Source organism: Tasmannia lanceolata, unplaced genomic scaffold, assembly GCF_043159265.1.
Source record: "Tasmannia lanceolata isolate RefF3 unplaced genomic scaffold, GAP_Taslan_0.1 ptg000012l, whole genome shotgun sequence".
Classification (NCBI taxonomy): Eukaryota; Viridiplantae; Streptophyta; class Magnoliopsida; order Canellales; family Winteraceae; genus Tasmannia; species Tasmannia lanceolata.
In genome coordinates, this window is record NW_027518689.1 from 41,917,605 (window position 1) to 41,928,516 (window position 10,912).

Genomic DNA, 10,912 nt, shown 5'->3' on the forward strand with positions numbered 1-10,912 from the left:
ACACGGGTAAGTAGTGCGGGTCGGGTTTTTCCCATTTAAACTTGACCCGACCCGAGAACCGCCGGGCTTTTAAATTCTAAACCCGGCCCAGCCCTAAACCCATCAATCTTAAACCTGACCCAGGGCTTTTTCGGGTCGGGTAAAACCCGACCAAAGTTGCAACCGTAGTTCCCACCATAGTTAGCAAAACTTCTTTTAAAACAGCACGAGTTTTGTACTTTTTAAAGCCAAAAAAATCTTTTTTTAAGGAACACGTTCAAAACACGTTTTTTGGACCGACTTTAAAATTTTAGCCCAAAAATTTTAAATAGAAAAACACTTCCAAAATGGGATTTCGCCTGGAGAATAAAGACGGAAGTGGAATTGACAGATGATTTGGTCATGTCCACAGTTTTTTTTTCATTTGATGGGGATCCGAGCTCACTTCCTTGTACTTTGCACATGTGTCACCAAACACATTGGGCTGACTAGGTCACCGTGTGATGTCACATTATATCAAAGGTCCCAGCCGCTAAGCACATATGCCACATACATAGATCATGGTGGGCCTGAATGGCAGATGCATTTTCTTTCATTACTCTCTATTAACTTTTTCACTTTTGAATATGCTGAGTAAATAAACTTGCCGACACCCTCCACATATCCGTATAAGTAGGCAACCTTCACGGCAAATATCCAAAGCAAACTAAGCTGTTGTTTCACTCTTCTTCTTCTTCATACTATAGTACTTTGCTACATAGGCACACAAAGATGGCTAGTGAAAGCAAGATACTCATATTTGGAGCAAGTGGGCATCTCGGAAAATACATGGTGAAGGCCAGTGTGTCCTTGGGACATCCTACGTTTCTATATACTAGACCCATCACGGCCACCACCAACTCTGAAAAGCAAGAATTGTTCAAGGAATTCAAATCCATGGGGGTGGAGGTTTTTGAGGTAACTAACCCCAATAAAATAATCTTTTTTTTAACATAACACAAAGAAATTATTAATGGAATAGTTAAAAGAATTATTCTTTGAATATTATATTGTTGTTCTTCAAGAAAAGATTGTGTTGCAAGCAAGGTTATAAATTTTGGCCGAAATCCGAAATTTCGGTGAGGACCGAAATCGAAACGTTCCGAAACCGAAATTTACCAAATTTCGGTCGAAATTTCAAATAAAATATTTTTTTTAATCATTTACGGAATTTCAGCCAAAATTACTGAAATTTCAGCCCAAAAAAACGCCATTTCGTGCTCCTTTACTGAATTTCGGCCGAAATTTCGGGATTTCAGCTAAAATTTCGGTTTCGGTTACCCCCAAAACCGAAATTTAAAACCTTGGTTGCAAGTAGAAATCATATATATTTATATGAGAAAAGAGTTCCTACTCTCTGGAGTAGATAACTTATCTACTCCCTAGGCTTAAAATACTGTGGGGGCACATTGTTTGGGTGATACAAACCATTCATTTGATGGGCCCTCACATAGATAGGGTGCGCCCAAAAAATCAGCTCTGTAGGATCATCCTAACCCTTTGTACTGTGGAGGCAAAAAATGGACAGATTTGTGAATGTTTATACCCGTCCATTTTTACCTTTACAAATCCAAGGGTTGGGATCATCATATGGAGCTGATTTTTTGGGCACACCCTATCTATGTGAGAGCCCATTAAATGAATGGTTTACATCACCCAAACAATGTGGCCCCTACTGTATTTTAAGCCTAGGGAGTAGATAAAGTATCTACTCTGAGTAAGAGCTCTTCTCTATTTAAATAAATGGTAAATGTTATTTCAGTGATTTTATATGGTGAGTGCATGTGAAGTCCAGTACTTTTCAAACAGTATAGTGGGCCCCACTTTACAAGATGATCTAAGCAGCTAATTTGTTTTTTTTTTTTTTTTTTTTTTTGAAAGTTGATAAAAGTATATTTATACTATTAGAATTGCATTGGGGACCAGAGGTCCCAACTTGCATTTACATAGCATGTCTGTTCAAGAGCATACTCCTGAACTATAAGGTAGAACAAAATTAGATGCTACATACAATTTCATCAAAATACAAGAGGCTAATTTGTTGGCGACAACATAAATAAGTTGTAACCCGTAGATCATCTCCATAGGATGATCCTGACCCGGAGGGTTAGGATACATAGACATAATCTACAAGTGAGTATCATCCTATGGATATAATCTACAGGTACAACCTTTAGTTTGACACCTATGGACCAACAAATGAATGGTTTAAATCATACTTTAAGTGGGCTCCTCTGTACTTTTTGAAAAATACTGGACTTCACAAATTACAACAACCTCAAACAGCTAATTTGAGAGGTTTAAAAATCTAAGTAGATGAATTGAATGTCTAAATCGTGGAAATGACTTCCGTTTTCCGAATTCTACCTAAAAACCACTCAGGCTTAGGAAATTTTTGGTATCACAAAATACCTAAATCTCACTCGCCAAACCATTAATTAGAAGAGCATCAGAAGCTTATGTGAAACAGCATCCAGGAGAGATTCTTACGCCATTTTGGCTTTCCTTAGTAGGTGACTTTCTTCGTTGGTGGTTTTTTAGGCCACAAAGTGCTCGACGAAATGCTCCTTCCAGGAGTGGGATAGACCATGGTTTCATCCGGGGAGGCTTCTCCCCCCACCAGAGCCCTTTCCCCTCCTGCCCAGACCACAAAGTGCTGGATATCTGGTCTCTCCACCGGCAACCTATTCAGCTCCACCAGCCCCTCGAGCACCTAGAACACAATACTCAACAAAGCCTTTGTCCCAAACTAGTTGGGGTCGGCTAAATGGATCCTTAAGAAAAATTTCATAAACAAGGTGAAAGGAATCTACCCGGCTCTAATCCTAGCTCTAGTTGGGTTTTTCTACACAATAAAACATTATAATAAAATAATTTAAAGGATCTAACCATATACAAAGAAAGATTAATCAAGTTAGATGGCCTCCAAGAGTTCCATCCACAGTAGAATTTTATTTGGCTTAATGTATTCAGACGTAACTCTCTGTGTTACACACTAAACATCAATGTCTCAATAGGGATGGGATCCACTGATTACCCTTATACCCTTTACTGGTCATTCTCGCAACAAGTAACTCTAGTCATTTCGCTCTTAATCTCATTCTTCAATCTAGACAGTCAATCTTAGATCAATGATTGATGACATAAGATCTTACATAACCTCCTTTTGAAACAAAAATCCCCTGAAACGCTGTATTCGGTATCAAAAAATCCCAAACCATATCGCAGTTGGACTATATCCCTCCTTCCACCCATGGAAATTGATCCAAGTTCATTAAGTTCGAAGGGGACAGTTTCATTGAAGCCGAATCCAGATGGGCCAACCTCCTCATGGGCTATTTCCTGGGAAAAGGCCCATACTTCCTAACACATAGAGACCATCTTGCAATAATGTGGAAATTAAGGGAGGAAATGCAACTTTTTGCTCTTAGTAATGGTTTTTTCTTATCCAAGTTTAATGATGCAGAGAATTGTGCTCAAGTGCTTGAGGTCAATAACCAAAGCTATGGAGGGCGACCCCTTCTTTGCAAATGGACTTCAGATATATCTATTGAAAAGATATCCCTCACTTCTGTCCCAATATGGATCAGGCCTGTTTGTGACTTGTGACAAATGTGACATTCTTCAGCCCTGTTTGTTTAAGATTATGAGAACCGATTGTGAGTGCCAGACCTATTATAGGACTCGGAATTACTTTTAAATTTTGAGTCCGATAAATGGTTTAGCACCCACAATCGGTTGTCATAATCTTAAAGGAACAGGGTTTATATTATAAAAATTAAATGACTAAAATACTCTTTGATGTGTAGTAAAAGTTAATATGCATAAAATATTAAAACATTCTAATTTCAATTGTAAGTGAGTCTCTAGAACATCTTTTGTTTCTAATATTTTCTATTTTTCTATTTTTGCACCCAATTACTCAAACTAGTTGTTTAATTTGTAAGGGAAATTTGGATGAGCATGACAAGCTCGTCTCTGTGATTAAAAAAGTAGATGCGGTGATCTCTACACTTGGAGTTCCTAAGCATCTAGAACAAATCAAAATCATAGATGCCATTAAAAAAGCTGGTAACATCAAGGTATTCTTCACCCACCCTCCCTCTCTCTTGTGTGTTTAATATTTATGTCTTATATTTTTCATTTATGTTGTTCTACAGAGGTTTCTCCCATCAGATTTCGGGAATGAACTGGATAGAGTTAATTCGCTCCCTCCATTTCAAGCTCTCCATGATAACAAGAAGAAAATCAGAAGGGCTACAGAAGCAGCAGGAATCCCATACACCTTTGTCTCTGCAAGCTCCTTTGGAGCGTACTTCGTTGATTACTCGCTTCATCCGCATGAGCAAAGGGAAGAAGTCATCATATATGGCAGTGGCGAAGCCAAAGGTACTTAACAGTACTGGCCTCTCAAGCAGCGTAGTCACGCGCCTAGCCTGTGATCTCGGTTTAGGGTGTGACAATTATTGACATGTGCAGATAGTTTTATAGATAGATACATCAGAAAAGTGTTTCTGGTCTGTCGACTAGAAATACAAGGGGACCCACATTGTTTGGGTAATGCAAACCCTTCATTTGATGGGCCTTGACATAGATAGGGTGTGCCCAAAAGATCATCTCGAGAGGATCATCCTAACCCTTGATTTGTGGATGTGCAAAATGGACGGCTATGAAATCTGTCCATTTTTAGGGGTTAGGATGATCCTATGGGGCTAATTTTTTTGGGCACACCCTATCTATGTCAGGGCCCATCAAATGAATGGTTTTGATCACCCAAACAATGTGGGTCTAGACAAACATAACCATGTATATATAAATATTTATTTATATGTATGTTTGTATACCATTATGGAACATCCGATCCTCAAATGGTTCTTCATTAATAGGTAGTTAGATAGTTTGATTAAGGACTAATGGAGCATAAATTTCATGTTCAGCTGTTTTGAATTATGAGGAAGACATCGCCGCTTACACGATTAAGGCAGCAACAGATCCTAGGGTTTGCAATCGTCTCATCATTTATAGGCCACCAGAAAACATCATCTCTCAGTTAGAATTGATCGCATCTTGGGAGAAGAAGACCGGAAGGACTCTGAAGAAGACCCACATCCCCGAAGAAGAAGTTGTGAAGCTCTCAGAGTGTAAGAGTATCACAAAAAATTTTCATTTAAATTTTCCAATAGCTCCAACATCAACATGAGAAGTGTTTGTTTGCACCCACCTGGTTTTTCATGGCCTGTTTTTAGACTTTAGAAATTCCTTGAAAGCCCAAAATTCTTGCATTTTTCAAATTAAGTCTATTTTTTGGATTAAACATGATTTTTGTGAATATATATTTCTAGTTCTCAAATATTATATGTAAATCTTGTAAGAAATGCAAAAATATTGGAGAAATTGAAAAGAAAATTGAACTCAGACCCTAATTTAGCAAATACATTTATACTTCAAGAACTTGTTGGGTTTTAAACCCAGGACCTGTCATGAGGCAAAGGCTTTTAGGCCCTGTTTGTTTGAGATTGTGACCACTGATTGTGAGCTCCCAACCGATTATTGGAGTCAAAATTACATTAATTTTGAGTCCAATAATCGGCTGGGGGGATTACAATTGGTTGTCACAATCTCAAACGAACAGGGCCTAAGCTGTTAGAGTTGGTGTTATTTAATCATTTATACTCCAACAAAAGGGGTGCACCAATACCAAAATGGTGGAGATACACTTATCAGTCTGTTTCTATATGAATTTACTTGGTTTACTAATTAATTGTCTTTTTTTCCCATGGCAGCTCTTCCACATCCTGACAACATATCATCCTCTATCCTTCACAGCATATTTATCAAGGGTGATCAAATGAACTTTGAACTGGAGGAAAACGATTTGGAAGCTTCAAAGCTATATCCAGATTATGAATACACTCCAATTGATCGTTACCTCGATATCTGCCTGGTCAATCCCTCTAAGCCTAAGCTCGCATCGTTTGTATGAAGAGAGCCATATCATCTGTTTCATGGAAAACGTTCCTCTATCCGCACATATAAGCCCTTACGTAAATAACAAGATTCCTCGGAGTTTGTATTATTGTAGGGTGAGAAATAAAGTTTAGTCCAAGTTATATGACTGATATTGGCACTCACTATGTGAGATGGACACATGATTGGTATAAAGACATGTAATTGTTGTGTTTAATTATCAAGAATGAATAGGGTTTCATTTAAAAATAATTATATGAGGTTGTAAAACGTAATTGTTGGGACCACTTCTTCAATGATCTAAGCCGTTTCATCTGTATTTCAAATAACTCTCTACCATCGTACGATCTGAACCCCCTTCTTTGTGGAGATTTCCACACTATGTTTAGACCGATCGCATCTAGTCCATTTATAGGCCACAAATCGCGAATGGGTAGGATCATTTATAAGGAAATGATCCTTTTTCATTTTTCGCCATCCGGTGAAGTTCCGGCGATTCTTTGGAAACTTTTCGATCACAAGCTTTCCAACGGATCCAATCTCACTTCATTTTGAAGAGAAACAAAGAAGATATGACCTCTTGAAATTTGGTGAAAATCGGGTAAAAACTGCAAAGAGAAACAGCTCCGTTCGTCGATCCGGAAGCCCGAACCGTCTTCGGACGTCTGAAGGAAAACCTCCAGGCACCCGTCCCAACAAGACTGATAAAATCGGCTCTCTCGTTGCGAGAGTCTCCTGAGGGTTCCCTTCGGACATCCGAACCATGTCGCTCGTGTTCATCGAGGAGCGTCTTCAATGGTTGGATCACGTGCATCTTCAGCTTCTATCTGATCATCATGGTCTGAGGTAACAATCTATTTTCAATTAAGGCTGATTAAATTTCTAACACCGGTTAAGAGCTATTGCCTCAGGGCAGTTCCTGAGTTCAAAGCCCAACAACTCCTTGATATTAAAAATACATGTGTACGTCTAACCTAAAAGAATGAGCACATGTGCCATGTGTACGGCCACCCAAAAAAGAGAGGCCACAGTGTTAATTATAAATGATTAAATAACACCAACTCTATCGGATTGAGCTTTTGGAGTGATTGTTCACATGTCTTTCTCCCCATGGATCTCTCAAAGGGCATGTCCGTTGATGAATGGACATTTTATCTTTTCATTTTTAAAGACAAATTAGCATGAAGAACATTCAATTTTGAGTTTCTTGCATTAACAAGCACCAAAAGCCGATAAATATAACCAATGTCACAACATATCCTCCCCATCCCCATCAACATAATAGATTCAGATCGAAGACTAAGAGTCTCCGTTTGTAGGGAATTAACCAGGTAGAACTGTACCCCTAAAAGCTAGTTGTTAGAGGGAGGGTGACCATTCCCTTATAACCCATGATCCACATCCATTTCACATGTACGATGTGGGACTATTGCTTTTGCGGGGAACCCCAACAATCTACCCCTCCACGTGGAAGCAACGTGGACCATCTCACCCCTCCACGCGGTGGCAATGTAGGAACCACGAGATAACTACACCGGGGTTTCCGAGATCTTCCCCGAGGGACATTCCCGCCCTCGGAGGAAAATCGGAGTTACCACGCCCTAGCTCTGATACCATTTGTAGGGAATTAACCAGGTAGAACTCACCCCTAAAAGCTAGCTGTTAGAGGGAGGGTGCCCATTCCCATATAACCCATCCACATCCATTTCACATGTCCGATGTGGGACTATTGCTTTTGCGTGGAACCCCAAATCCGTTGATTGTCTGGCTCTGCCATTTGTGAAGAATTTCTCAGCTAATAATATTTCTCCTAGTCTTGCAAAAGGCATATATGTTAATGATATATTTCATCATCTATTTAAAGACAAGTAATTAAAAAGATAGGGAAATGTTATCAGCACTACTGTATTTTGATGATCCCACTCCTCACTTTATTAAAAGTACGGTATGGCCTGCACCATAGGATGATCTAAACCGTCCATTAGATGGGTCACAGCCTAAATAGGTTGTGCCCAAAAAATTATTTCCATAGGTTGATCCTAACCCTCTGATCTATAGAGGGTTAGGATCAACCCTCAGTACCTCTACAGATCGGAGGGTTAGGACAACCTATGGAAATGGATTTTTGGGGCACAACCTATTTAGGTTGTGTCCCATCTAATGGTCAGTTTGGATCATCCTATGGTGCGGGCCATAGTGTACTTTTAATAAAGTGAGGAGTGCGATCATCAAAATACAGTAGTGCTGATAACATTTCCCAAAAGATATAGTTTGCCATTTTAATCTTAATTTTTAAGAAAATAAATTTAATTGATCAATGCGGACCCGGTGAGCGACTTGTTGTAGCCTTGTAGGCAGCCTGTCATTATCAATTAACGCCTATATTTTTCAAAAAAATCAATTAACGGGAATATAACTTTTTCATTAGAATTTTCATTCCTTTTTGTGTTGTTCCCATTCTAGTTTGGAATTGATACTTCACTCTTTTTGTTTTATGTTTCGATATAAATAAGTTGACTACTTTTTAAAAAGTTAAAATGTTCTTTCATTGGCTTGTGCAATTTGGTACGAGCTGTATCTTATCTGTCTCATCGTTGGATTGGGTTGAGATCTCACCATTGAATCGGTCTAGAAGAGGTGGCCTAGAGGGATTAGGAAAGTGGATTGTGCTAGGATTGTCTCTTTCAATGTTTCTGTCTAAATGCTCTATATAAGCTATAGGGAACTTAACCGGGTAGAAGTATAACTCACCCCTAAAGTAGGGCTGCAACTCGAGCCGGGTTTTACCCGACCCGCATCGACCCGACCCGAAAATAGCCTGGGTTGGGTTCAGGTTTCATGGGTTTTGGGTCGAGCCGGGTTGGGCATTCAAAAGCCCGCATGAAGGGGCCTGACCCGACCCGACCCGAGTTACATAAGTTATAGTATGTACATTTTTTTTCTATTGTTAGTTAAAAGTTAAAAGTGAAAACCCACGCACCCACTGTTATTGTATGTGAGTGTAATTTCTGCTTCTATGAGTTGAGTTGATTCAAGTGTTTGATTCAGCATTGTTTGATTGTAATTACAACATTGTTTGATTACAGCATTGTTGATTCAAGTGTAATATGAGTGTAATGACATCATTGGTTGATTCAAGTGTAATGTGAGTGTAATTCCTGCTTCTATGAGTTGAGTTGCCTTGCCAAATAAGAATTTTCCTTAAAAAATTGCGTCAACGTGAAAAAACCCGACCCGACCCGAACCGACCCGAGATTTATCATGGGTAGGGCCGAGTTTGGGAATCGTGGGTTTTCCGAAAAAAAACCCGACCCGACCCGACCAGAGATATTTCTCGGGTAGGGTTGAGTTCTCCAAAACCCGACCCGCCCGACCCGAGTTGCAGCCCTACCGAAATGCGCTCTATATAAGCTATAGGGAACTTAACCGGGTAGAAGTATAACTCACCCCTAAAAGCTAGCCATTAGAGGGAGGTTGCCCATTCCCTTATAACCCATCCCCATCCAAGTCACTTATCCGATGTGGGACTATTTGCTTTTGCGTGGAACTCCAACAATCTCGAGATACTACACCGGGGTTTCCGAGATCTTCCTTGAGGGACATTCCTGCCCTCGGAGTCAAACCGGGGTTAACACACACTACAAGAAAAGGTAGTAGTAGCGACTGTGTTTTCGCGACCCAATTAAAATGGCGTAGCTAATAGTACTAATTGTGACCCATTTTCTAATGTCGTCTCCACAAATTAAAATGATACTATTTTAGTTGCGACGAGTCCAAAAATGGGTCGCTAATACTTGTATTAGCGACAGTTTTATTGTAGTAGCTAATACTTGGTCGCAAAAAGGTCAGTTTTTTTGGCGCCAAGAATTGGTATCTTGTGGCGCGGGGCATTAGTGACTAATTTAGTATTAGGGTCGCAAATACCACTTATAGTGACGACTAATGGTTGGGTCGCCATAGTTGTATTACCCACGGTTTTTTATGGGGTAGCTAATAAATGGATGCAGAAAATGAATATATTGGCGCCAAAAATTGGGGCCTTATGGTGCAAGAGTATTAGCAACGAATTTAAAATTAGGGTCGCAAATAATACTTTTAGTGACGGCCTATGTTAGGGTCACTAAAAAGGCTTATATTAAAAATAGGGCAGTGATATTTCCCCTCTCTCTAGGATAAAATCCCCTCCTTATAGTCCAGAGCCGGAACAACACTAGGAGTGCAACTCGGGTCGTGTTGGGTCGGGTTGAGGCCAACCCGATCCAACTTGAGGAACCCATTTTTCTAACTTAATCCGATCCGATTTCCAACCTGACGAGGTTCAACCCGACCCGACCCGAGGAACCCTTTCCCCAACTCGAACCCGACACGCCCCAAGTTCGACCCGACCCAACCTGAGTTTTTAAGCTTTAAAAAAAAAAAAAAAAAAAAAAAAAAAAACCGGGTTTCACTCGGGCCAGGAACCCGAACCCGGCCGAACACAACCCGGGTTGGGAAAAGTCAACCCAAACCCCGACCCGAATTTTTTTCGGGTTCAACCCGACCCGAGTTGCACCCCTTACAACACTCCTTCACCGGTCTCTCTCTCTCTCTCTCTCCCCCAATATAAACTGTTGGTGGGCCCAACAATTAATTTGTTGAAATCTTTGAGCAAGGTAGGCCCCACCCATGTTTTTCCAAATGAGCTGTATGGCCCACACCATAGGATGATCCAAACTGTCCATTTGATGAGCCACGTCGTAAATAGGTTGTGTCCCAAAAAATCATTTCCACGGGATGATCCTAGCCCTCTAATCTAAAGAGAAACGGCATATTATGGAACCTCTATAGATCAGAAGGTTGCGATCACCAACCTTTGATTTATGTTTGCGGCTTACAAAATGAAATTTTCTATCATTTTTTAATTGCCGCTCTCAATTTTAAGAAAGTG

The 10,912-nt window shown here is 40.1% G+C and overlaps 1 protein-coding gene across 1 annotated transcript; it reads left to right on the forward strand.

Moving 5' to 3' along the window:
- The first annotated feature begins 662 nt into the window (after positions 1-662).
- Positions 663-6,237, forward strand: LOC143887368 (isoeugenol synthase 1-like). Its single transcript, XM_077391466.1, has 5 exons — positions 663-936; positions 3,966-4,100; positions 4,179-4,407; positions 4,956-5,159; positions 5,802-6,237. Exons 1-5 carry the CDS (start codon positions 751-753, stop codon positions 5,999-6,001), a joined length of 954 nt encoding a protein of 317 aa, XP_077247581.1. The 5' UTR covers positions 663-750; the 3' UTR covers positions 6,002-6,237.
- The last annotated feature ends 4,675 nt before the right edge of the window (positions 6,238-10,912 follow it).

Coding starts and splice junctions, on each gene's coding strand:
- LOC143887368 (XM_077391466.1), top strand. CDS start 751: ATGGCTAGTGAAAGCAAGATACTCATATTTGGAGCAAGTGGGCATCTC. Junction 937..3,965: donor TGGGGGTGGAGGTTTTTGAG/GTAACTAACCCC, acceptor TTAATTTGTAAG/GGAAATTTGGATGAGCATGA. Junction 4,101..4,178: donor AAAAAGCTGGTAACATCAAG/GTATTCTTCACC, acceptor GTTGTTCTACAG/AGGTTTCTCCCATCAGATTT.